General features: G+C 39.4%; 2 protein-coding genes across 14 annotated transcripts in view; both read left to right on the top strand.

The window, feature by feature from the left end:
- LOC133414264 (protein unc-13 homolog B-like) overlaps nt 1-27,790 on the top strand; it is a 56,291-nt gene that overhangs the window by 21,979 nt on the left and 6,522 nt on the right. For 8 of the 13 annotated variants that reach the window (XM_061699541.1, XM_061699544.1, XM_061699542.1 and 5 more), the window contains 23 exons: nt 114-9,767; nt 11,481-11,753; nt 11,849-11,939; nt 17,339-17,385; nt 17,569-17,647; nt 19,263-19,337; nt 19,442-19,661; nt 19,798-20,025; nt 20,145-20,286; nt 20,375-20,544; nt 22,199-22,314; nt 22,542-22,705; nt 23,013-23,163; nt 23,295-23,363; nt 23,638-23,727; nt 23,978-24,115; nt 24,219-24,349; nt 24,508-24,593; nt 25,362-25,488; nt 25,582-25,678; nt 25,756-25,899; nt 26,305-26,382; nt 26,514-26,591. In XM_061699541.1, the coding sequence (XP_061555525.1) occupies nt 114-9,767; nt 11,481-11,753; nt 11,849-11,939; nt 17,339-17,385; nt 17,569-17,647; nt 19,263-19,337; nt 19,442-19,661; nt 19,798-20,025; nt 20,145-20,286; nt 20,375-20,544; nt 22,199-22,314; nt 22,542-22,705; nt 23,013-23,163; nt 23,295-23,363; nt 23,638-23,727; nt 23,978-24,115; nt 24,219-24,349; nt 24,508-24,593; nt 25,362-25,488; nt 25,582-25,678; nt 25,756-25,899; nt 26,305-26,382; nt 26,514-26,591 (12,448 nt within the window). Of the gene's footprint in view, nt 1-113; nt 9,768-11,480; nt 11,754-11,848; nt 11,940-17,338; nt 17,386-17,568; nt 17,648-19,262; nt 19,338-19,441; nt 19,662-19,797; nt 20,026-20,144; nt 20,287-20,374; nt 20,545-22,198; nt 22,315-22,541; nt 22,706-23,012; nt 23,164-23,294; nt 23,364-23,637; nt 23,728-23,977; nt 24,116-24,218; nt 24,350-24,507; nt 24,594-25,361; nt 25,489-25,581; nt 25,679-25,755; nt 25,900-26,304; nt 26,383-26,513; nt 26,592-27,790 lie in introns of those variants that run through there. The other 5 variants (XM_061699550.1, XM_061699551.1, XM_061699553.1 and 2 more) reach the window with 2 other exon arrangements.
- Nucleotides 14,397-16,728, top strand: LOC133414266 (uncharacterized). Its single transcript, XM_061699555.1, has 2 exons — nt 14,397-16,466; nt 16,552-16,728. The coding sequence occupies exons 1-2, from the start codon at nt 14,411-14,413 to the stop codon at nt 16,602-16,604; spliced, it is 2,109 nt and encodes a 702-aa protein (XP_061555539.1). The 5' UTR covers nt 14,397-14,410; the 3' UTR covers nt 16,605-16,728.

Genomic DNA, 27,790 nt, shown 5'->3' on the forward strand with positions numbered 1-27,790 from the left:
TGTTTTGTTTGCTTTTTATTTTTGTTCTTGTTCTGCTTCTTTTCCATTATTTTCTCTTCTCCTCGTCCCTAATGTGTTCATCCTTAAAATATAATCACTTCAAACTAAATTAGATCACTAAATGAAAAAGGACGAGTAAGAATTATACCTGTAGATTCTGGCATGGGTTGTGAAGATTGGGAAAGCAAATACAAAAGACGAGGAAAGCCTCAACTGAGTGACTTTATAGATGATCAACAAAATTCTTCTCAAAAGGCAAAGCCTTACCTTGAACCAAAGATCTCAATCCTTCAAAATACTCAACAAATTCATTGTGTGCCTGTAATCTATCCTGAAGGCTATGACACGATAGATCGCCGTAGAAAGAAAAAAATCAGGGACCCAGGGGGTATAATCAATGGAGAGACACACATAACCACCAGAGAGACTTTTCACCCAAACGTTGAGATGCCCTGTGTGACAAGAGGGGATATGCTTATGCTGCAGGTGTCAGATATGCAGGAAGAAGGGCAGAGCATAACATCCTGTCCCCAGCAATACAAAAATGGTCTTCTCTATAAGACAAGAATGTGGGCTAAAAATGAACTGGATGTCACCTTGGAAAATTATATGGCTTACAAAAAGGAGCAAGATGCAAGGATGCAATCACTGTATGATTTTGATTTAATATATTCTGGAGACCATCACAATTCTTTCAGAGCAGAAGAAGATGTTGATGACATAGCTTTTTCTGCAGAAGACATGCCCACAGTGATTGCAAGATGTACCCAAGACAAAACCTTCTCCTATGATGGCCACATTGACAATTCTCAGGAATTTCATGAAAGGTGCAAAAGACCTAAAACTGGGGGGTGGGTGCCTGAAGCAGTGCTGTCACCTGTAGAAGAACCTAATGAAGACTATGTAGACCCAATGGATGAGCTACAGTGTCTAGTTGAAACTGTTTCAGAATACCTTGCTGAGAAAGAGGAAGAAATTAGCAAGTATGGTTCTCTTCCAAAATCAAGTAAATCAAGGCTATCATCTCAAGGAAGCAACAAAATAGATTCTGCTGGAGATGACCACAACAGTTTAAGGAATCCTAGAGGAGAAAGTCAATCACATACACCCTCAGGAATTTCAGGTGTAAAAAATGCCATGAGCTCCTTATTCAGTAATCTCACGGACAGAGTTGGTGGGGGCCCCAAACAGTCTGTCGTTGATACAAAATCATCATTTGTGCATCCGCCACAGTCTGGCATAACAAAACTGTTGTCCTTTATTCCTAAATCAAACAGCTCTGCTCCAGTAGCTATTGTATCTCCCGTGGAAACATCCCCTAAAAATGTGTTCACTTTGCCTTCACAACCATCCTGTAAGGCCAAGATACAAAGGGAAATTGACAGACAAGCTTGTGCAAGTACTCCTGGTATAAAGGCGCATGAACTGGACTTTGGAACCAAACCTCACACTCCAGAAAGCACTGTTCTGGGAACATTAAATCCTTTAAATCTGTTTTCTTCCAGAGATATCAAATCTGGTGAAAACAACGAACAGCCAATGCAAACATATTATCAAAGTGATTCACATTTCGATCAGAGTACTGTTTGTCAAGGCAAACCAACAGAAGAGAGTGTGTTTTTAGCTGGGTCTGCAAAGCCTAATGGTGCAAAGCAATCAGAAAGTACCGATTTCTTTAGTCTAAAGAAGTCAATTACTTCACTGATCACACCTTTTTCGCCGAACCCATCCAAGGAAGCGTCAACTGTGGCAGTATATCCAATATTTCGATCCTCTGAGGATCCAGGACTTCAGAAACAGTGTAGTGATCCTTTATCAAATACTAAACTTAAACCGACTTCACTATCCTCTGAAAATGTCTCAACTCAGCAACAACTAAAAATAGAAGGGGGGATGTTTTCTGGATTTTTGAAGTTTGCATCCAGTGAGGATGTTCGTTCCCCTGGAAACACAAAAGATCCAGAGCAATCAAAATATGAATCAACTTCTGTTATGTCCAATGCCTTTAAGCAAAATTCTGCCACACCACAGAAAGACACAGAGAAGGGATGGTTCTCTAGCATATTTAGCCCTGCAACTCCTCCCCCTGGCTCAAATCAGAATACTATTAGTAACCCTCAAGATCAGAACAGGAAAATGTCACCTAGCTCACATTCAGAACATGGATCAAATCTTAAAACAACAGAAGCACATTATCGAATGCAACAGCATGCTCCAAATCAAAGTTTTTTGTCAGGATTTTTTAAAGGGAGCTCCCATGAGGACTCTGCTACGGGCTATACTCAGCTAAAGCCAGTAGCAGTGGTTGATTCAAGTGGTGACGTATCAGACAATATGCTACAGCAGGGTCCATGTAACAACCAGCCGACCCCAGAAATGCCCATCCACGTTTCCGTGCAACAGAAAATGACAGCTTCAAGCAGGGGAGGGCTTCTCTCTGGTATACTGGAGTTTTCATCAACAGAAAATGTACCACAAAATACATACCTTTCTGAAGATGAACATAAAGGAAACATCTCTTGCAACTACCCGTCAAAGCACAGAACCTCTGGCCAATCTGAGAAAATGCAGCATCAGCAAAATAAGTTATTTGGGACATTTGGATCAGATGAGAGTAATTTAAGGTGCCAAATAGTTCAGCAGCAAAGCAGTGCTCATTGTAATTTGACCCATATTGACATTCAAAGTTCAAGTCAAGGAGCAGATTTCAGGAATCAAACAGCAAGACAGATTGCCCAACAGGAATCATGTAAACCAAGCTTTTCTCGACAACAAACAGTTCCAGTTAAGCAACCACCGTCCCAAAAAGGTGGTATGCTTGCTGGTCTTTTTAAATTACCTTCTGCTGACAGCATCAACACACAACAGCCCTCATCAATCCAATTTAATGGAATTGTCCAAAGCATGTCAAGCTTTGAAAAACCTGAAGAAAGAAACATTCAAAAGTCTAAACAAAGGCAACCACAGGATCAGTCAAAAGAAAATACTCAAGCCGGTGGTTCTTTTACACCACAGTCCTCCACACAAAAAAATGTTCAACAATCCAAAATTATTCATGAGACACTACAACATATTAATGTGCAAAATAGCCAATTTTATCAAAAAGAGGCAGCAAATCAATCTGGATTTCTCTCTGATTTATTTAACAAGTTAACAAAATCATCCAAGGACAGTGACACAACCTGCCACAGATCAATAGAGCAATCATTGTCTCAAATAGGTCATAAATGTGCAGTTCAAAGTAATACATTGGAGATACAGCCACATTTTAATAGTACTCAGAAAACTTCACAAAACTACATTGACAATGAGAAGAAGACACAACAAACTGCCCAACGAAGTTTTTTTTCAGGATTTGAAAATAAAAATGTTCCTATAGAATCTGTTGCCTATCCACAGCTTGCTGTATTAGGCCAGAGTACTAGGGAAATGTATCACTCACAGCCTGATATATCAGATCAGCGTACTGAGGAACTGTATCCCTCATGCAGATTGACAACGAGTGCTGGCAAAAGTGCCTGTCAAACTCGTGGTCTAAATTATTTAATTCCAAGACCAAGCAGGCATGATTTCAAAAGTGCACCTGTGTCAATTGATTCTGATACTTTAGACCTAAGAACATCAGCTACTTTTGCCAGATCGCTTCAGAGTCATGCAATTTACTCATCATTCAGTGCTGGTAATTTACCCCAATTATATTGCTCTCACTCTTCTCATACAACTTCCTCAGTAAAGACCATTAAACCATATTGTGGAAGCCTGCCCTCATTTTATGAACCAACAAGCCAAAACCTCTATAATGGTCAGCTTTCTCCCTATCAAATAAGTCCCTCCTATGATGAAAACCAGTGGATCCGTGGAAGTACAATATGGCAGCAGTTTCAGAATGAATCTTTGCATTCTCAATTCCAAGGTGAGGACTCAGGGTATGCTCAGAGCTATGAAAATTTGTCATTGCAAGTTTTTCCTCTTGGCTGTAGTCCTCCAAAGATCAATCAGCATGTTACTTCCTCTACCACATGGGAAGGTGATCTGTGTCATGATGAGCAAACGGAGCCATATTTTTCTAATGGAAGCAGGAATGATGATTATTACACCCAGAAATTTTGGAGTAGCCATGAAGAGTTAGGAACCCTACACTATTCATCCAGTGAACAGGGAATATTGAACTTAACATCTAAACCAAGTACGGCAACACTGGGGAAATGGCATTTGTGTAATGACAGCAGCACTTACAGCTTGAATGGAATTACATATCATGAAGGCTATTACGAAGAGACCATACCAAGCTTGTCTTATTCGGCAAACTGGCAGCATGGAATAGATAATAACATGATAAAATATTCAAATTATCCCTCAAATGTGAATGGCATGGATGATTCTATATACCTTGAAGACACAGAATGGTATCAACAGTGGCTTGCACTATTGAAGCAAGGAATGTGGTGGCCAGCTGAAGATGGTGACTGTGGCTACTTTGTTTATACTGATCATGAATACATTTATGCCTTGCTCACAGATTCAGCAGGTGAATATGTGTATGCATGTGCTCCTGAAGATAATTCTTTGGGAAATGCACAGGCATGTGATAGCTTCCCCAGTGCGCTGGTTTCCAATGAAATGGTTTTAGTGTGTGGCTTCAAAATTCCACTTTATAATGAGGATGAGCTTATGTGGTTGCCTGGTCAAGATCTCAATGAATCTGAACTTCTTAATGCTCCTTTAGATTTGTCTGCAGCTTATAGAAAAGGAAATCAGATCATGAACCTAAATCTTGAGCAGTTTGCTCAAATGTTGGAAAATTATTTTTTGTCACCAGGGCAGCAAGGTGTAGATTTCACATCTTTCAAGTTAAACAAAGTTCGTATGGATCCTAGACAACCCAACTACATGCCAGAAGACCAATGCAAGTATGTCATTGACCTTTCCTGTCATAATGAAGACCATCAGGGTCCTCAGTGGAACAGCCAGGAAAATAGAACATTTCTTGCTCAAAAAGTTGCTGTTTCCTTGAATTCTACTGCTACTGCAAGATTAAATCAGCAGATACTTTACAACTGTTACCAGCCTCGCCAACAACGTCGTTCATCCACTGGTGTTACTGTGAAACATGTGGATGATGTATCAGAAGAAGACTGGAGAAAGAGAGTGACTCCAGGAGAAGCACAACCGAATCGTCAGGTTAAAAATATTTCTTCCCTCATCTCATCTTTTGTGGGCAAAAGTACTACTGTTGAATCAACCAAAACTAGCATATCTCCCTGTAATCAAAGGGAGCCTGATAATAAGGCTGATAAACATTCTAAAAATGTGTTTTCATCTGGCTTTCAAAGTGTGAAGGCAAAGCTCATCAAAGAAGAAAGTACATCTATTAGTCCAGAAAAAAAGGTGCAGGGAAGAACTCTGCCCACATTTTCAACAACTAATCAAGTGGCTCATCCTTCAACACAATCTCATACCAATTCACAGAAACTTAGATTGCCACGACAGACACCAAGAGAGAGCCCCACAGTGCCATTGGGATCAAAAGAATCTCAAATTAAAGATGGTCTCCCTCAGCAACATCCAACTGATAAGCCAGTGGCTATAATAATCGAAAAAACCTCTGACCAACCAGGGTTCATGAATTTTCTAAAATCTGCAGTAAGAATTGAGGAACCCAAGCAAGAATCGCAAAAGGTTTCACAGACCTCTCTCAATCAGCAAATCAAAACTGGAAACACTGCTTCTATACCAGAAAATCCTGGTCCAGATAAAGAGCCTACAGGAGTCTCAAATATATTTGGCTCAATTAGCAGCTTATTTAATATTGATCCTACTATGCCACAGAGAGAGGAAACACCCAGGCAAACTGCAGCTAGACCCAAGGGTATCCAGAGACAACAAACACTGAACCAAAGTGGTACACCTGGGCCAGAAAAAGACCTCCCCTCCCCCAAATCTGAACACTTTTGTTCCACTGTCAAGGGAACTGCTGTAACCCAATCAGAAGTTACATCACTTGCTGAACAGAAAAAACAAGAAAAAAGAACGAAACCCTCCGGTGGCCTGTTTGGAATTTCAATTGGAGAAATTCTAACAGGATCAACAGCAGCAACACAGTCTGGACCTACAACTCAAACAACCACATCATCTACAGCTCCACAAGAAAAGTCATTTGGTCAAAGTTTATTATCAGTGTTTAGTGGCTCAAATCCTGCACAATCTATACCTCGAACTGGGCCCTCTCAAGCAAATCCCCCAAACACCACCCTACATCATCCTCAGGTTGAATCATCTGGTAAAGGTGTATTAGCAATGTTTGAAGGATCCCATTCCACACCCTCTCCTTCTCAAAAAGAGTCCAGAGATGAGGTGCCACTAAAGGGGAACAGTCATCCGAAAGACCAGCAGTCAGCAGGTTTTTTTTCGTTCTTTGGTGGTACAAACACTCAACAGTCTCAATCTCAAACAGAATCTCTTTTAGGGGGAATAATTTCTGGATCATCAAGTTCAACCGAAAACCCAGTGAAGGGTCTGTTTTCAATATTTAGCAATCCCAGTCCCCCACCGGCTCAGTCACCAACAACCTCATCTCCACAAGAAAGAATAGTTCAACCACAAGCTCAACATCAGAAAGGGGCTCCAACACAATCAAAACACAAGCCTCAAGCACAAGGGCAACATGCCACCTCTGTTCTAGGGGGGATATTGGGTGGGTTGTCTACTTCAAGTGAAGGTCCCAGGAAAACATTGTCTTCCATGTTTAGTGCCTCACAAACAGGTAATACAGCTGTACCATCCAAAGAACCCCGTAAAACTCTACCCTCTGTTGAGTCAGACATTGGAGCACCCATGCAGTCAACTCCTAAATTATCACCTACCATTAATTCCGCTAGCAAAGACTCACAAAAAAAATCACAGTCTGCCCAAAGTCCATCCATTTCCAGCACCTTGGTACAAGAACATGTGAGGGAAGTTTCAAATGAACATTTAGGGAACAATGAAAAAAATGACTCAAGGGAGCTCCAATCTATTTCTGGTGATACAACTTTAAATCATACCACATTAAGTTCTGGGTTTGAATGTAAATACACTGCTATTTCATCAACAGAACCAAATTCTGAATGTATAGATGTACTGAAGAAAACAATCGCTAAAAGCACACCTGAGGATCATGCGCCCCATCAGGAACCACCAGCTATGGGCCTCTTGTCTATGGTCAGCGAACCAGGTCAAACATCTTCAAATGCAAGAGTCATTTCAGACAGTCCAGCAAAAGGCTTACTTTCATTATTTTCTCTACCTAGTAGTGAACCTAGTGAAAGCCAGAAAGGTCCATCAGGGCCCAAGGATGCACAGGCTAAAAGTATATTTTCTGTGTTTGGAACCTCCTCCCCTCAATCTGGACCGCAGTCTGGAGGTTCTCTTTTAGGGGCTATATTTGGAGGCTCGTCACCCCAATCAGCTACTTCTCAGCCTGGAGGGTCATTACTAGGTGGTTTATTTGGAGGACCTAGTCAGCAGTCTACTCCGCAAACTGCCCCCACAAAGAATGGGGGTTCTGTTCCTCAGACAGCAGGACCTCAAGCAGGGGAATCCTTAATTGGAGTCTTATTTGGCGGATCTGCTACTCGGACAGCTGGATCTAGTTTAGCTGGCATATTCGGAGCTCCAGCAGCTTCAACCACAGCAACACAGGCAAGTGGGGCATTGGGTGGACTATTTGGTGGGGCTACCACACAAACTTTTGTACCTCAAAATAGTAGCTCTATAGTGGGAGGTGTTCTGGGAAGATCAGCTACTGCACAGAAGTCTGACGATTTACCTGAAGCCTCAATCCCAGCTGAATTGCCTGGTAAATGTTTGCTTTCACCTTTCAAAGATTGTGTTTTACCTGCATTGTCCACACCAACAGCTACACCAAATTTAAATGATGGCAAGAAAATCACTTCTCTTTCTGAACCAACTTCAAGTGTATCTGTTATACAGAAAACATTTGACAATAACACAGTTCCAGCTCCAGTTGGTCAAGAATCTTCTACAATTGCCATTGCCCTTCAAAGTGAAGAACAGCCAGAAACATTACAGAAACCTGATATTACAGGTCCACTTCCAGTAGAAAACGTACTTATAAAACATGGTAACATAGATGATCATTGTGATAAAACAGACAAACCAGCCGTAGCAGATTATGATGCTGAATATCAAACCTGTATTCTAGTGGAGGAACCTGGAGGCGCAGAGCTTGTAAGAGATAAGTCTAGTCAAGATAAAACTTCTAAAAATAAAGAGGAGATGGTACCCACACCCGTGGTTGAGGTACAACAAAAGACACCAGGGGCGGACAAATCTGTTGGTAATTCTTCAACAGATACAGTTACAGGCTTTATGTCCTCCCTTTTTAAACCAATAGTGTCTTCCAATGCAGGTCCTCAGCCTCATGAGAGAAGCTTGCTTTTTGGACTGGGAGGATCAGCACCCCAAGCTGCTGCAAGCCAACCTGGCATTTCACTACTTGGCAGTATTTTTGGAGTTTCTAACACTCAGACAGCAACTCCCCACTCAGGTGAAAATGTCTGTGGAAATTTAAACAAGGGTTCTGATATCCAGTCTAATACTGAAAATACTGCACCTTCTCCTGGAGGTTCAATTTTTGGAATGTTCGGAGGACAAGCCACTGCCAAGCCAAATGTTCCAAAGACTGGTGGGCCATTACTGGGTGGGGTGTTGGAAGGAACTGCCACAGGAGCGCAACCTGTTGGTTCTTTTCTCGGAGGAATGTTTGGAGGCCTCACTGCCCAAACTGCAGGATCACAGTTTCTTGGGGGTAATGGAGGGGCTACAATGGGACAGCCATCGAAGCCATCTGAACCAATGCCAAGTGAACAGAAGCCAAAAACTATTACTACTTCACATCCACAGGTTACACTTGACAATGTGGTGTCAAATGGTATCCTGACGGATTCAAATAAAATAGTGGACTCCAATCAAGCAGATTGCACTCAGCAGAAATCCAGCATCGTGATAATCAATGTTGTGTTACCTGAGGTTGCTTGTCAAGACACTACTACTATCACAAGTAAATGTGAACTCATCGCTCAAATAGATGACACAAAAAAAGAAGTGTCAACTGTTGAAGAACACGTCATTCAGTCAAGATGTGAAAATGACAAATCTGTCCCAAAAAATGATTCAAATAGAGGCCAACCTGTTGATAATTTGCAAAAAGATGCAGAGCCATCTCAAGCTAAGCCTTTGTTCGGTTTCATATCAACACAGATTGATGCAGGAAAATCATTAGGAAATTTATTTTCACCAGCACTGACGTCTGCTGCTTCAGCAGGTCCTCAAGCAGAAGCAGGCAGTTCTCTTTTTTCAGGATTAAAAACATTATCTGGAGGCCTATTTCAAGAGGAAAAAACAACTACACCGTCATTATTTCGGACAAAGATGGGATTTCCCTGGCAAAGAGAGCCACTAAAGCAAGCCGCTACCCCAATAACATCTCAACCAAAGAATAGTAGGAAGCCAACAAGTGGTGAAACGCATCAAGTGGCACAAGTGAAAAATGTTTCCACATCTGATGCCCCAAAAGCTGAATCGGTAGGTTCCGCAAATGTGGTAGCCAACCCCCAGATATGCATTTCCACCCCTGACCTAGATTCCTCAACATCCTTGACCTTAAAAGATCACAAAATGCTTGTAGAAACAAACCCTTCTGCAGGTGCTACCAATGAAGAGCTGTTGGACAACCAGTCTATGAAGAATCTGTTGAATAAAAAAAGGCTAGTAAAAGCATTATAAATGGCATTGTTCCTCACCATTTATGATGCAATTATATTCTCCCAAAAAATCCACTCTGTCTCAGCTTTGCAACCCCCCTTACTTATTTAAATTAAACTAGCCTTAGTTTAATTTAAAGTACAGTAAATATCTATTCACACTATTGTAAAACGTGATTCCAAGGTCAAACACATTTTACTCTGCTTTGTATTTGTGGGCAGTAACCCAATATACATTAAAATATTTATAATATGCCGCAATGACTTATTTTATGTTTTAATTGTTTAATTGTTGTGCTGGCTGCGGTGAAATTTAATTTTATCACTTTGGCTCTGAAGGGTCTATTATTAATCAATGCATTTGGACCTTAATTTGGTAACCATTTTCAAATACTATAATATCATGTACCTTTATTAGCAACACTTCATGAAATGAAATATAAAAATAATAATAATAATTCATGAATAGTATTCATGTTTCATGAATTTTGTATACAGCTTGTAAAATATTAAATAGAGGACAAAAGCAATGACGTGGTCCAAGGCAAAATTTGCATCACAGACCATTCATAATTGAAAAACGTTTTCTGTTGTAATTCCTATTTCGTACAAATGGAGGTAGTGTTTTTTGTAAGTCTTTAGAATTGCTGAAGCAAATACAAATTTTTTCTATCCAGCGATATTTGTTGTTGATTATGCACAGTACTTTACAGCATTTGTAGGTAAAATGTGTTTGAGCATGGAAATCTTTTTTTCTTTCCCTCATATTCGATGTTATTTGTGTATTATTTATTTTTGTGCCGCTATTGTATAGAAATATACTCGTAAATATTAAGTTAACTCTGTGTAGGTTCATATGGACACAGATGTTTACATAATAATACATTAATTACCTCTACACCTATGCATATTTCATTGTCTTAATTCCTTTGATTTCATCTACAATTGTTTGTGATTTGGGATCCAGTATTACAGCTCTATCTACTCTGTTTTCACATAAATATTTATTTATCATTCATTGATTTTATATGAAGCTAAACAAGTTAATTATTGAGGATAATCTACAGCAGTTTGCTGTGTTGAATAGCAAGTGCCATTGCTGTAGTTAAAAGTTAATAATAGTTTTTTAAGAAAATGAAATATGCAGAGGGAATTGTGATCAGGAATATTCATTATTTGGAGTAGGCGTTAAAGAACTTTACTATTACTCCTAGATTTTTTACATAGTACCTATAACTATTATATTTGTAAGATCAAAAGTAGATGGATACATTTGCAATAAATAATGCAAATGCTAAAAAATCTTGAATTTTAATATTTCAATATTTTTCAACATGCCACAATGTCCCGTCAAGGTTTGGTATCTTTTTAGTTCACTACACAACACATGTTTTAGTATTTAGAAGGGATTGTTGATAAAGCAAATAGACCTTGATAAAATAGCATATTGAATAATTGTTAGTAGATCAGTGGGGCTCACTCATCGTAACTTACTTTGTTCAAATTTCATTTATTTGGTCATTGCTTCACAGCATTAAAAATGAAAAATTAACATGGTAGGAAAATGTTTAATAAAACAATCCCCACTTATCTAACTCAGCTAGAAAAGCTAAAATCACAAATTTTATAGAAATAGTCATTTACACTATGTACATATCTTTGATTTGGTTAAAAAAAAAATCTGACTTTGATTGTTTACCTCTCTTACCAATTTAGTCCAGTGGAAAGTAGTCGCTTTGGGTCATCAGGAAACCTGAGTCAGACCAGCTCTCAGCTGAGTGAGATTGGTCACGAAAGCACTGGAGGGTCAGAAATCGAAGAATCCTTCCACTCCTATCACAGCACTAGCTTCTATCCCTCCTCAAATGGACATTTTACAGCAAATGGACAGTCTGTTGTTGGTGAGAAGGTTATTCCTCGACTGTCCGATGCAAGACAAAGCTTGCTAAATGACACTCCAAGAGAGAAAGTGTTGTCTAAACTTCAAAGGTACACTTTTGTTCATCATAAATGTTTAACTAAAAATAAATATTCCCCCTGTAATCTCTCTCTCTCATTTAAAATCATAAATTCATGTGTCCCAGGTTTCACGATGAAGGGCCACCTTTACCATTTTCTCCATCCAGAGTTCGCTGGTTGAAGGCCATCAATAAAGTCAGGGTTCAGCTACGGGAGGTATGCACTTTTTTCCCTCATATTCAACCAAATGTTATCAGTATGTTATAATTCTTATCCAATCATTCATACCATAAATGGAGAATAACACTTTTTCTTGAATCCACCAATCCCTTTTACCTGTATATGCATCCATCCATTTCCTGTACCGCTTATCCTCACTAGGGTCACAGGCGTGCTATTATACTAATTATAATTTCTCAAGGGGAAATTCAAACTCACACTCTACTATATATTGTTGTGTTGCACACCAGACAGAGAACCAGATCACACACATGCAGGAAGGCAAGCAGAGATGTCAGAGTGAAAGGGGCGCAGAAACAACGCTGCATTAGCCAGGAAGCAGGCTACCATCTCTCCAACAACAAGTTGCTATTTTTACATTTGTCCGCTGCAGGGCTGTGACCCTCTTACAAATTAGAGGGTGTAATGTAACAAAATTGGTAAAAGGCCAAGGAGGTGAATACCTTAGCAAGGCACTCTAGATCCAAGCAGAATCATATACAGTGGACCTCCGCATACTCACGGTTCGCAACCCGTGGATTCATCTACTCACAGATTACTACTTTTTTATTTTTATTTATTTTTTAAACCAGATTTTTTTCAAAAAGTTTATTTTTCCTTTCTTTTCATTTGTTTTTATTTTGTGTGTGGGAGGGGGGGGGGGCAATGCCGAAAACACTTATTGCCAGATTATCCACTCTTATTCAATAATTTTGGGGGATTTAAGTTTTTTTTCTTTTTTTTTTTTTTTTCCCCCTCTCCCCCCTATACAATTACAATGGGCGCCCATTATCGACAGATTTTTCGCTATTCGAAGTCAGGCCTGGTCCTTCTCCCCCACAAATAGCGGATGTCCACTGTAATTTATTTTTAGATTCTATTGTTCATTGATTAAGACATCTGTACAGGTTTTCAATAAAAGTGAAATACAGAAGCAATACGAGATAAAATGCAAATGTGGCTGAACAAGATAAAAAGGGAAGGCTTAGAGCCTCAGATCATCTTTATGCTGAATTACGCTGCCAGAGGGAGTGAGAAAGCAGAGTGAACATGCAAAAGGATGGGAGGGGATGGCAGGATAGCAACATTATCATGTGATGAGAAAACTGCTTTCTCTCACTTGTCTGACTTAGCGCTCCAGTGGTACAAATAAGAAAGCTCCATCCTCATTAAGTTTAAGAATAGTATTTGAATCAGGCACAGCAACAATTTCCTTGTACACCTGTGGAAGATAAATTCACATCGATTTAATGGATCAAGCATGATGATGATGGTTCCGGTTCTTCTTCATTCTATTTTCCAACACGTACTGGAAGGTAAGAAATTTATATATAAATATATATAATTTAGTTGTAGATTTGCAGATCAACTGAACAGTTATGTAGTTAAATTTTACTGTATGAATTATGTTTTTTTTTAAATTATCCTTAATAAGTCATTGTTATTGTTTATACGGTGTCAATTGTTACTTTTTAGGCAAGTTTAGACAGACCATTGGTTGTCACTGGACATACATAAGCAAATTACCATTCAACATTTCATTGGACTGGCTCAAGTAAGTTAATAATTGGAAACATATAATTTCGTCAAATATATTTTTTTACTTTTGTGGTGATCAATTTAACTGTGGTATCGAGAACGGGTTGGACCAGAGGCAATCTGACAGAGCAGCTGGAATAGTTGAGAGATGACATGTCAACAAGAACAGAGTTTTAGCCTGCCATCTAATTGCTGTGTTCCCAAAGTGTTGTAATTACAGAGATCAAAACAGCGGTAGGCAAGTTGTTAGCCTGATAGAGATTGTATCTGTACACTGCAGAGTATTGTATTGTATTGCCTTGTAGAAGCCTGTAATGTAATAACGGTCCATACTGTAATAAATTTTCCCTTTTTAAAATTAAATAGGCCCATAACTTAACAACTGGCCAATTACGTAATAAAAGTCCTGAATCTGTAATGTAATAACTTTTGGCCCATAACTTAATAACTTATTACAGTATTGGCTGGTTAAATATATTTATCCATTTGGTATCTCAACAGGAACCAAACTTATTACAATATATTTTTTTTACTGTCCAACATCTACATACACTGTACACAAACTGACAGTAAAGAAAACAACAGACATTGAAAAGCCATTTTCTAAAAAATTGTGTGGCTTGTTGATGATCAACAAAACATCTTACAGCATCTTTCATTTGATGACCCAATTACAACTGACCCACGGCCCATTTTGGTTATCGTTTGGGGAACCCTGGTCTGTAGAGTGCAACCTACCAATAGTGTAAAAGTGTAAATCAGTCCTTCAGAATCTGAAATATTTTGCCAGTAATTACAAAACTGATTGTCTTTTGTCTGACATTGCCAGGAACCGAAGATGATTGCTTACACCAATCTGAGGATGTTTTACAGGGGAATCACAGTATGTTTTCCTTCAAGTGGAAATAGCTAATCAAAAGTGTTACTTCATGGAGATGATCCCCAAAGGACGCCTCCATGAACTAGATGAGCACAACAGAAAAAAAGTTCAGGTACTTCCGCAATCACGCTTGTGTCCCATGGTGGAACAAAGGTTGAACATCCCACAAGAAAACTGCAGACTGGAGTCCAATCAGTCCCTTACCCAATCCCGCCAAAACAGCTGTTCTGATTGTGAGTCTGGAATTTCTGCTCTGGAGGATGCTATACCCCAGATAATTAAAAGGATCCATATTAAAGATAATAAACAGGACAAGGAGCAAGGCTCTAACAATACAGTGGATCATATCCTGAAAGAGCTCAAAGGCATAAATAAGATTCAGGAGGAAATATCAGACCTGAGGCAGTATCTAACATCCGTACGAGGCTCAGTGGATGAAGTGTCTTGTTGCGTTGATGCAGTGCTGAGTGAAATTGGAGAGTTATACTCTGAAGTTTCAGCTGCACCTCACAGTAGTCCAATTTCTCAAACTCACAGAACCAGGCGAGGTAGCCTGGGAAGACAAAACGCTGTAACGTCACCCCTCAAGAGTGACACTACTCCACTGTTTGATTGGAAAGAATATGGGAATATTCATGAGGGTTTACCATCTCACAGACGTCCCAAGCAATTGACTGTCAGTCAAATTACCCTCCAATCAGACCAACAAACAATCCAAGAGAAGGCCTTGGAAAGCTCAACGATACAAATGGATTGTGCTGCAAAACAAGAGCTTTTTTGTCATCATCAAATCCAGGACTGCCAAAGTAACCACTCTTTTTCATCCTGTGACTGCTCGGATACAGGATTCATTTGTGTTGATCCAGAGAATGACAGGTGGCCTTCTAACTATCAACAGTTCAATATTTGTGGAGGCGGAGGTTGGAGTAAGGGTGAAATCTCCTGTGCAAACAGTGAAGAATTACATGTTTGGGACTACTGTTGCACAGAGACACAAAGCAGTACACCAGGCCATTCTTCACACACTAGTTCTGAACACCTCTCATTACTTTTTGGACTTCATTACAACTCTCCCTCATATTCTCTTAGCTTGGACAAAAGAAACAAAGGACTACAGAAAAAAGAAAAAGATTTGCGATGTGTCTATTCCGTTAAGTGCCCCTACTCACAAAATTCTGGTTATAACAACATGGATGCCTACGCAAATGCAGAGAGCAGGGGTTCCTTCATGACTGGAAGTTGCTCCACTGTACTGTTGACAGACTGTGATTGTGGCTACCTAGAGCCCCATTCACTGTGCGATGACTATCCACCATCTGATGACACTCTTGAGCATGGATCTGCAGAGAGTTTGGACAGGGACTGGACAGATAACAGCATCTCAAAAGATGATGTAGGAGAATCTGTGTCACAACATTCTTTAGAAATTTCTGCAAGAGTGGGTTTTGATGTTCCAACTTTTAGCAAGGCTGTATTAAGTTTCAGGTCTTCTTTAAAGGGTGCTTTGAAAAAGTTTGACGCATTGAACCCTGACGATTTGGAAGAGGATATTACACACGTTGATGAAGCAAAAGAGGTGATGATCACTACCTGTCATACAGAAGAAGTGACCAACAATCACAATCCATGTGCCCCCACCAAGGACGACAGTGAGGCCTCAGCCTATACGGCTTGGAGAGAGACAATTGAGAAACAGTCATGTTCAGCTCAAGCATTGCACCAAGAGGCTGGCGACTCTCTGTCAACCCCAAATAACAGCAGCGATATAGAGACTTTACAAAGCAAAGAAGAAGGTCAAACTAATTTGGAAATGTCCGGTCTTCACCTTAAACCACATTGCCTACTCATGCAGGATGATTGTCCATTGAATGCATTGCTCAGTTCAGACAAAGCATCCTTCAATTCTTCTAGTGAAAACAACATTGTTGAGAAGTTCGGAAAACCTATGGACGCCAATCACAAAGCACGCATAGCAAACTTCCAGCGCATTCTTAAAGAAAAGAAGCAAACTCATCAGAGGCTGTCTCAGTCTACTCAAGATTCTCAGGGGTCTTGCGGCTCTCAAGTTTCTCAAGTATTCCGATCTCAAGAAAAGTATAATAAAGGTAATTTATATGCAAATTGAAATTGTACAAACCATTTTGTTGATTTAAATTAATTCTAATGGGATATTCATTACTATCTTTGCAGAGACAGTGCAAGAAGAAATTCAGGTCGAACCTGTTCTCTCAGCTCCATATTAAAGTTGTAGGATATTTGTTTATGTACTGTCTGTTTTTATTTTCAACCTTCTTCACCTCAAAGATGGAAGTAAAACACTGTTGAATGTCATTACATGTGGTGGAAAGAGTGGAATCATTTTGGTGACTGAGGAATCAAAAAATGTCAACAGTTGTGTCATTTGTGTAAATGTATTTCATTATTTATTTCATTATTAAACGTATACCTGTGTGGCGGTTGGAAAAGTGTTATCTTACCCGGTTGTTTTTCTTCTAATATCAGAAAGGTGAAACTCAACCAAATGCACATTCCATTACATCTCTTCCATCCATCCATTTTCTGAGCCGCTTCTCCTCACTAGGGTCGCGGGCGCGCTGGAGCCTATCACAGCTGTCATCGGGCAGGAGGCGGGGTACACCCTGAACTGGTTGCCAGCCAATTGCAGGGCACATACAAACAAACAACCATTCGCACTCACATTCACACTTACGGGCAATTTGAGAGATTCCAATTAATGCATGTTTTTGGGATGTGGGAGGAAACCGGAGTGCCCGGAGAAAACCCACGCAGGCACGGGGAGAACATGCAAACTCCACACAGGCGGGGCCGGGGATTGAACCCGGGTACTCAGAACTGTGAGGCTGACTCTCTAACCAGTCGCCCACCGTGCCGCCCCATTACATCTCTTGTCTCACAAATTAATTGTAATCTCTAATCTCTGTAAGTGGTCTAATTGCTCATATTCTAACGCTTTCAGGTTTGTCATGAATCACCCAGTGCAAGACAGGCCTGGATAAAACCAGGGTAAGTCAAACGGCATCGAAAAATGTGGTTTGTTCACACCAATTTCTGTGAATTGTAGCCATATAAAATTAAATAGTTTGTGTATCAGTTGTTGGAGATTTACTGTATTTATATACCTTTCTAATGTAAAATTGTAACAAATAATACTCCATTCACATATGTGCTGTTTTTGTCTGAGAACAGTGGTGGACCAGGGCTTTATGGGATTGACAGCATGCCAGATCTTCGTAAAAAGAAGCCCATTGCCTTGGTTAGCGATGTGGTCAGTAGTAGCATTTGTATTTTACATATATATACATCCTATCCTGTATATACATGTTGTTCTTCTTTTGAGTGCATGGTTTGTGTCTTTGTGAGTGTCTGTTTGGGAGACCAACACTTACTGTGTGTCATAGCTATTTATTTACAGTTGAGTGCTTTTGGGGATTGATTAGAGTGTATCATTGCAAACGTATATGAAAGCAAGCTGCTAATTGTTCTCTCCCTCCTCTCTTAAACCTGAAACTATTCCCAACAACTCTCTTGAATGCATTCTCTCTCCCTGGTCAGGCTATGGTAAGTTATTAGAGTCCAGTAAGATATTAAGTTGGATAAACAAAACACTCAAACTATATCTCTAGCATGTTTTTTCTCTTTAATTGGAGACTTCATATTAAGTAGAAATTAAAACATTTGCATGCATCTTTCCTATTATTTATAAAGATGTGTTCCACAAATAATTCCACGCTTCCACACTTAGGCAAACGTTTGGAAGCCTACTGTTAAAGAGAGGAAAAACCTACAATGGTCACTAAAATAATGTGAAACTGATGTAAGTGAAGTATGGTAATTGCCTAAATCCAAATTGAAAATCAACAAAGCTTCTGGGACAATTTTCTTGGGACAGATTAAACAGCTCTCTTTCCAAATATAAAAGTACAGCATTCCAAGAACAGAACACTGTTCCAAATGTGAAACATGGTACCGGCGCTGTTATGTTCAGGGGCTGCTTTCCTTCTTCCATCCAGTCTTGAAACTGTGCTGGGTACAAATGAAATCTCAAGACTATCAGGGCATTCCGGGACATTCCCAGTGTCATAATGCTTGGTCTCAGCCAACCGGTCAGGATCATGGCCCACAATTTACAGCAGAAAAAAAACCAAGAATGGCTAGGAAGTAAACATGAGACTTTTCTGAAGTGGCCTTGATCTGAATCCCCTCAAGCATCTGTGAAAGTATCTGAAACATCCAGTGTATGTTGTAGGCACTCTTGAAACTTCAGATAACTGGAGCATTATGCACAAGTGTGCCAAAAAACCTAGACGGGTATGTCTCATTGCCAGTTACAGAAATCGTTTGATTGCATTAATTGCCTCAAAAAGATATGTAACAAAATGTTAAATTAAAGTTAGCAGGGTAAAAGCAATGCCTGATTTTTATTAGTTTTTTAAAATTGAATTTGGAGTGGTTACTTTATATTTTATTTTTATTTTATTTCAGTGAGCATTGTTTCTTTTTCCTGTAACAGCATGTGTTTATTGGCTTGCATTTTTCCTCAAAATGTACGACAATTGATATTGAATTAACTAACACTCTTCCGGCTCTCTGTTTTATATATCCAACTTAACCCTTTGTTGTAATCCTCTCTTCAGTAGTTCCTTTAAACTAATATTTCTCACATGGGCTTTTTGACCATTGGGTAATGCCCAGGGAAAAATGACAAAATAACCTGACAACCCCTTTTACCTTCCTCCTCCCTCAAAACACTGGCCTCCCTTTTAGTAATATCTCACAGTTTGGCTTGGTTGTGGCTTGTTAATACATATATTTATGAATATAATTATTTATTAAATTATACAATATGGTAACATTCTATCTACATGTTTCCTGTTCTTCAGTCCCTAGTCCAAGCTCGGAAGGCAGGTATCGCATCTGCGATGGCTGCACGATCCTCCATCAAGGATGAGGAGCTGGTGAGCTCTACAAAAAATGTGATTTGAGGTTAATAATTTACACAATCATTCTGTTAACTCTACTTCCTTCCCCTGTTCCCCTTCATAAAATTGGATCAAAACAGAAAAACCATGTTTACAAGAAGACCCTTCAGGCGCTGATCTATCCAATATCTTGCACCACGCCACATAACTTTGAGGTGTGGACTGCCACAACACCCACGTACTGTTATGAGTGTGAGGGGCTGCTGTGGGGAATTGCACGACAAGGTGTCCGCTGCTCAGAGTGTGGTGTCAAGTGTCATGAAAAGTGTCAGGAACTGCTGAATGCTGACTGTCTACAACGTGAGTATAGTTTGCCAGTTTCTTTTTTACTCTTTAAATATAAACAACCTAGATTTCCATACTACTGATCCACTGCAATCGGGGTTGATTTTTAGTAGTTAGAACCTCACAGATTCTTTAACTGGTTCATGACTAGGTGCTGCTGAGAAGAGTTCTAAACATGGAGCTGAGGACCGGACTCATAATATCATCATGGCAATGAAAGACAGAATGAAGATTAGAGAAAGAAACAAACCTGAAATTTTTGAACTTATCAGGGAAGTGTTTGTTATCAGCAAAACTATACATTTGCAGCAGATGAAAGCAATCAAACAGAGCGTACTGGATGGTACTTCAAAGTGGTCTGCCAAGGTCACCATCACAGGTATCCCCATAATTAGAAATAAAATAATTTAACCGGTAACGATCACAAAATTTTTTAGCAATAATTGATGCTGAATAATTGTCTTGTCTTATCTGTGTCTTTTTCTCCAATTTTTTTAGTTGTTTGTGCCCAAGGACTTCAGGCCAAGGACAAGACAGGATCCAGTGATCCGTATGTCACTGTGCAGGTGGGCAAGACAAAGAAGAGGACCAAGACCATCTATGGCAACCTCAATCCAGTGTGGGAGGAGAAGTATCATTTGTGAGTAACCATTATATTTTGATTAATGAGGCCAAATAGGGGAATTTGAGACCTTTTTTTTCTACATTTGCCTTCTACCTTGTGTTAGTGAATGCCACAATTCATCAGACAGAATCAAGGTCCGCGTGTGGGATGAGGATGATGACATCAAGTCAAGAGTCAAGCAGCGTCTTAAGAGAGAATCTGATGATTTTCTCGGCCAGAGTATTATTGAAGTCCGAACACTGAGTGGAGAAATGGATGTGTGGTACAATCTAGGTCAGTGTGTTTACTACACATTACAAGAAAATGAAAATTTGATTAACTTCTTTATATTTAGCTGTGTGACGTGGTTATAACTATTCACAGAGGAAAGGCAGTTTGGCTATTGTAAGAGCAATTTTGCACAATCGTGTTAGCGCCACATATCGGAGAGCAAAGACATAATGACATTTCCAACAAATACATTTAATATTGTATTATATATTGTATATATATATACATATATACACAGCATGTATTACATGGAAAAGGATGACGCGCTGTGGCGACCCCTAACGGGACAAGCCGAAAGGAAAAGAAGATATATATGCAGCATGTATTGACCTCATTGGCAGTCTGTTGCTGACAGCAAAAACACAGTATAATCTAATTGATTCTCAACGCGGTATACTGTAATGGACATCCCGATATACAACATTTTTATTTTTTTCAGTCTTGCTACGTCTGTAAGGTTCTCCACTTTGCCATGGATGCTTTTAAGTAGTTGTTGAATCTCAGTTGCCTGGGGGACTTTTTTTATTCTGCCAGGGAAGGATTGTCCCTCAAGGTCCACATTCATAGAAATATTGCCTTTCCTTGTCCTTTTTATTTATTAAATTGTACTAGGCGTTATTGTGCTTGGAGACAGTCTTGCTCTTTTCAGAAAAGCTCACTAATACTCAGCAGTGAAGTCCCTTTGGGAGTTGAAATATTTCACTTTAATTTTGTCATTAATAAAAGGCCATTCCTTGTGGTATTTGTAAGAACATTGTTTTAAAAGTTTTTCTTTCTATCTATCTTCTGGTTTTGTGCTTCGACTGCCTCTTGTCATTTACCATTTACAGTGCAGCTTAACTCTACACATTTTGTGAACAAAATCAGTTTGAACAATTTAAAGTAAAGTCTCTACGTTTCCAAGTAGGAACAAAATGGCTGCTATCAACACAATTCCGTTAAAGCTGTTATTGAGATGCACAATGGTGACAGTTTAGATAAGATTCGCAGAGCGCATATTTATGCTTTGATTCTCCGCAAACATGAAAAAAAATGTTGTGCTATCTAGAAAGCAGGCATGTTACTAAGCTTTGAAATTAACATAATCAACCACTTGCAGTAGGAATACACTGGTTCTATGTTGTCGTTTAAACTGGAATATTAAGTGCTTTTAAGAGTTTTGGAACAGGAATAAATGAAGTCAATAAAATACTGGTACATTTTACAGTGTCCTTTTTCTTTCTCCATCATCTACTCCAAAGTACCCCCCCCCTCCCCCTCCCCCATTACCTTCTTTTTTCCTTCTCCTCCTTATGTGTGTTTATCAAGTAACAGTGCTCGAGTTAGAAATCGACCGTTTCACCGACATGTATGAATTACCCTTAATGGTAAGCCTGTCAGTGCAAATAGCAGGGGTGACTCGCAGGCGCGCCGCCTACAGAAACGCTCATGTCTTCAGTCAACAGACACAGATCCATATAGCCCACTTCCCCTGTATCCCTCACCCTCACTTTTGAGAGTTTTTATTAGTACTGATTCTTCAACACTTCTATCAAAGTAGAGATACTGACATGCCATGCAAATAGACTTTGAATAGCTGAGTGTTAACCATGTTCCGTTTGGCCTTGACTCCACATATACTGTGTGTTCGTATGACCGACTTTATGTTAAATTACAGAGAAGAGAACAGACAAGTCCGCCGTGTCAGGGGCCATCCGCCTCCAAATCAACGTGGAGATCAAGGGGGAGGAGAAAGTGGCTCCATACCATGTGCAGTATACCTGTTTGCATGAGGTAATTTAATAATTAACTTAGCATCAAAGATAAGATAAAGACTCCATTATTGCCAAGTGGACACGAATTGCAGAACCTTAGATTGGATTTTCTTTTTTAGCCATCATCGAAAGGGCACAGCACACAACATTGACACAGGATAGAGACGTTGCTCATTGACGCCTGTTTTGGGAACGGTATTATAACCTTGATGACTAATCGACTGAACACTTTTCATTCCATCCCAGAACCTATTCCACCACTCTACAGATATCCATGGACATGGTGTGGTGAAAATCCCAGAGGCACGTGGAGACGACGCATGGAAAGTTTATTTTGACGACGTGCCCCAAGACATCGTGGATGAGTTTGCCATGCGTTATGGAATTGAATTAATCTACCAGGCCATGACGTACGTTTGAGATATCCCATATGTTCTATCGTACCTCATGGCATTTGCGTATTGGCCTGCAAATTAAATAATGTTAATTATTTGTAGGGTGTGTCTGCATTACATGCTTGCTAGAAAGATCTTTGAGAGAAAGCACTTTCTTTTGGATCATTTATCGGGAAAAAAAGCTGTAATGTTTCTGATGGTCGTTGAGTTTATGAATAATGGAGATATTTGTGTTGAAACAAAATCCTTGATTGGTGATCTGACAAGCATCCATCTTAAACTTAAGATTTTTCATTAAACTTTCCTGTGTTGCAATTTCCAGGCACTTTGCCTGTCTATCTTCTAAGTACATGTGTCCCGGAGTCCCTGCGGTGATGAGCACCCTGCTCGCCAACATCAATGCCTTCTACGCCCACACAACCGCCTCCACCAATGTGTCCGCCTCCGACCGTTTTGCTGCCTCCAATTTTGGGGTGAGCAAGACAACACGCGCACACATTATTTTAACTCCCTATTCTATTTACATTTTATATTGTTTGCAGGTTTTGTTCAGTAAATATTTTTATATACAATAAACCTACAAAGTATACAATCTCCTCCACAGAAAGAACGCTTTGTTAAGCTCTTAGACCAGTTGCACAACTCCTTGCGCATTGACCTCTCTACCTACAGGGTAAGATATTATGTCTTTATCGTTCCTTTCCACTCTTTAAAACGAAAGCAATGTACTTAACTGTCTGCATTTACAAACTGTCAGAGCAATACATATAACAGTATATTCTACAACATTGGTTTGAAATCATACCACATAAAACCTAAATTGATATACAATATAACAATTACATACAATATATACTGTTGTATCTCTACCCTAACTCATAATTTACAGTATTTATTTACTTTAAAGCAAAATATATCATTCACAATATATCATGTTTCATTTATAGAACCACTTCCCTGCTAGCGACAAGGATCGCCTTCAGGATTTAAAATCCACTGTGGATCTCCTAACCAGCATCACATTTTTCCGGATGAAGGTAGCAACGCTATAACACACACACACGCACACACACACAGACGCACACACACACACACACACATTGTATCTGGCATTTTTTTTTTTAACTTAGATATGGTTGATGAACATTTTTGCGAAAGTTCGAAGATTTATTTTAATTTGCAAAAAAACATATACAGGATGTATGTCCTGGAAAGAAAATCTAAATGAACATGGTTTTGTGCAAAGCAATGGCACTGCCAGTGGTGCTCACATCATTTGGTGTTCAGGTCCAGGAGTTACAGTCCCCGCCCAGGGCCAGCCAAGTTGTGAGAGACTGTGTCAAGGCCTGTCTCAACTCCACATATGACTACATCTTCAATAACTGCCATGATCTGTACAGCCAACAGTACCAGCCTGTGGAAATGGTGAGTCACTCATTGATTAGTCAGTTGTAATGCAGTGATCCAGAATAGCTCTATAGTGACAGTCAAGTATCGCCTTTATTTCTTTTCTTTTCTTTTTTCTCAGAACAAGGATGAGCTCTCTTTGGAAGATCAGGGTCCGAGTATCAAGAACTTGGACTTCTGGCCCAAACTCATTATGCTCATCGTCTCCATCATTGAAGAAGACAGGAACTCGTACACACCTGTGCTGAACCAGTTAGTATTGTTAACTTTACATTTTAAATGGGGTTCAATTGTCGAAAATAGAAATAAAGAGTTGCATTGTCTATTTCTCCTGACTGTGTGTTCGTTTGGTCTCAGAATTCATTTGAATTCCCCAGTTCATGGTTTGCATTTGTTTAATTTTCTTCTAGGTTTCCTCAAGAATTGAATGTAGGGAAGGTGTCAGCAGAGGTCATGTGGACATTGTTTGCACAAGACACAAAGTATGCTATGGAAGGTACGTGACTGGGTTTTATTAGCGTAGTTAAGCCCTCTAGATTTGTTATCGATATCATGAGTCACAGTTTCTGGCGGATAAATAACATTCCTAACTTATGTAGCTTCTTTGGCACTTACTTTGCAACAAGCATAGGGAATTGCCTCATTTGACCACTGTTTAGTCAACTCACATGGCTGGTAACAGATGGACTAACCAAACGAGAGCCAAAAAGGAGGTCAGGAGAATGTAAAACTAGAAAATACACTATAAACTAACAAAGAAGGTAAGAAATTTCATTAATTGTGCAGGCATCTAAATGCTTCTGATGCTTTCCGGGAGTGTCCTTGTACTTTTCTGTTGCATCGCAAAGCCTCACCAGCTCCCAAAGGATAGTAATTTAGCTCATGTCCCCAAGATAAATTCCCATGCGGACCAGCACAAGAAAATATCTATTTTCAAATTAAAGAACCAAAATATCGCTCTCTTCTTTTGCCTCTGTCTCTTACCCCAAGTCAGCTGAAATAGGCTCCAGTCTCCCATGACCCCGAACAGGAGAAGCATCAAAGAAATTGGTTGATGGATAAAATGTGTGTGTTTCAGGTGCACTATAGTTACTTAAAAGTCATTGGGTTTTAAGGAGTTTCTTTGGAAAGAGAACATTAATTAATAACATATTTCTACCATGTGTTTTTGTTAACCTACTTTACATTCTTTATTTAGCCCTTGAATTCCCACCCCACAGTATCAAACCTCTTTAGGTACACTTTGTGTCTTTTCGTACTCTAGAACATGAAAAACACAGACTCTGTAAGAGTACTGACTACATGAACCTGCACTTTAAAGTGAAATGGCTGTATAATGAATATGTCAAGGAGCTACCCAACTTTAAGGATGTTGTACCAGAGTACCCATTGTAAGTATCGAATAAGATGATCAATTAATACCCAAACAAATTATTGGAGGGACAAAATGAGTAAATGCTTCTTGTTTCATTTTCCTGTCATAGATGGTTCTTGCAATTTGTGCTGCAGTGGTTGGATGAAAATGAGGATGTATCTATGGAATTTATGCACGGAGCCCTAGAGAGAGACAAAAAAGATGGGGTAAGAGGGTTGAGAAACATTTTTGAACATTTGAAGGATGTACTTCTAAAAATCATGCCGAACCTGTGCCAATGCAGTTCCAGCAAACGTCTGAGCACGCTCTCTTCTCCTGCTCTGTGGTGGACATCTTTACCCAGCTTAACCAAAGCTTTGAGATCATCAAGAAACTGGAATGCCCTGACCCTTATGTCATGGCACAATACAGTCGCCGCTTCTCCAAGGTAACCCAGTGAAACCATCGGGATGGTTATTTAATTACAAAAAGCTGAGATTCAGCTAGACAACAGTATATTGAAAGTAATGACATATATTCAGCCCCACGTTATACGTATTTTTCTAAGGAATTAGATTTTTCTGTTAACACAATTGTTCAGTTAGCCGATATCCCTAGTGAGGAAAGAGAGTGCAGCAATGTTATGTGTGTTTTTTTTATCCTCTTCTTGCAGGGAGGAGAATATTTTAGGACACGTGGGGAATTATTTCATTCTCCCCCAAAAGTGTAATGTCATACCCTTGTGTAATGATTCTGTGCCATTATATTACGAGATATGCTGGGAAGTATTTAACCTTCTTGATGTCATTTCATTTTACAATAAGTTAACTTTTTTTCTCCCTCATCTTTCCAGACTATTGCCAAAGTTCTTTTGAAGTACAGTGCCAGTCTTAGCAAGAGTTTTCCTTCGTACATTGACAAGGAGAAGATCGTAAGTAGGCATCATAATGATAATGAATCCAAATTGTTCCTATAATTTGCCATCTTCAGCAAAATTTTTAACCTACTGCATCCATTATTGTTATGTCACGGTCTCCATGTGTACTGTATGCTTATACGCAGCCCTGCGTCCTGATGAATAATGTGCAGCAATTGCGAATCCTGCTGGAGAAGATGTTTGAGTGCATGGGGGCCAAACAGGTAAACGTGAGGATGAATGACTTTTTTTTTCAATCGGCTGAGATGTTACTCTAGATATAATGTCACCGTATATTTGAGTTGAAAGGCAATAAAAACTAAGCATTTAAGGTTAAGGGACAGATCATTTAATTTAATTTACTGTATTAGACTACCACAGCGCAAACATTGGTATGCATACTACGGTAGTCGTTAAGTAAAATGATTCCATTGCTCCTTATCAATACTGTTCAGGGATCTGATACTGTGGTAGAATATGTTAAGATAATTTTCTCTGTATTTGAGTTCTTCATGTAGCTGTACTGTATATACGTGGCTCCTGATTGAATCCTAGCGAGTGTTTTACTCTAATGTAGAGCTTCTTGTGGTCATAGCAGTCAGTTTTAATTGAGTTGGTTGGACATAACTTCATTTTCAACCAATGTGTTCAATGTACATTTAAAGCAAGATGAGTTGATGGAAGAGGAGGAAGCAGAAGTAGAGGTAGGTTTTCAGTACTATGTGACCTAGACTGAAACAGGCCAGTTATAACATATACGATATACTTTGTACTACACAGTTGTATGTGACACTTCATCAATGTTTGTGTTGTGTCATGTCCCTGGCTTGAACAGCAGGTGTTAAGTGGTAATGAGGACACAATGGCTCTGGTGCGTACCATGGGTAGTTGTGTGCATACATATAATGTGTGACAGAAGTAGTTTCCGTCACTATGATTGTGATGTGGTCGTGCTGAACGTTTGTCACACGATCCTTTCAGAGACCACTAGATTAGATGTAGCTGTTATTTCTTACTTCAAGATGGACACACGCGAGCCATTTCATTAGGTATACTTGCTCATTCTAATGAAATCAAACACAAGCACTTCATCCTTTACAAATACAACATTGCTCGTTTTTGATTGACCCTGGGTTCCATTTAACAATTTGTTTTTTTATTGTCCCTTTAAAGTCAAAGTATTATTCAAAAACTTGTACTTGTATTGGATCTCATTGGATTTGACTGGGATATCTAAGGTAGTGAAGAGTGAGTGTACTGTTCCGGTACATTGGTGGAAGTTGGTGGACAACCAACCTCCACAACTCCTGGTTGGTGGTTTTTTGTTTCTTTTGTTTGGGTCTTTTGATGTAATTTTTTTTTTTTTTTTTTTTTTTGACATGTTTCTTGTTTGATTTTGACATGAATACCCAAACCTTTTATT

Source organism: Phycodurus eques, chromosome 15 (genome assembly GCF_024500275.1).
Source record: "Phycodurus eques isolate BA_2022a chromosome 15, UOR_Pequ_1.1, whole genome shotgun sequence".
Classification (NCBI taxonomy): Eukaryota; Metazoa; Chordata; class Actinopteri; order Syngnathiformes; family Syngnathidae; genus Phycodurus; species Phycodurus eques.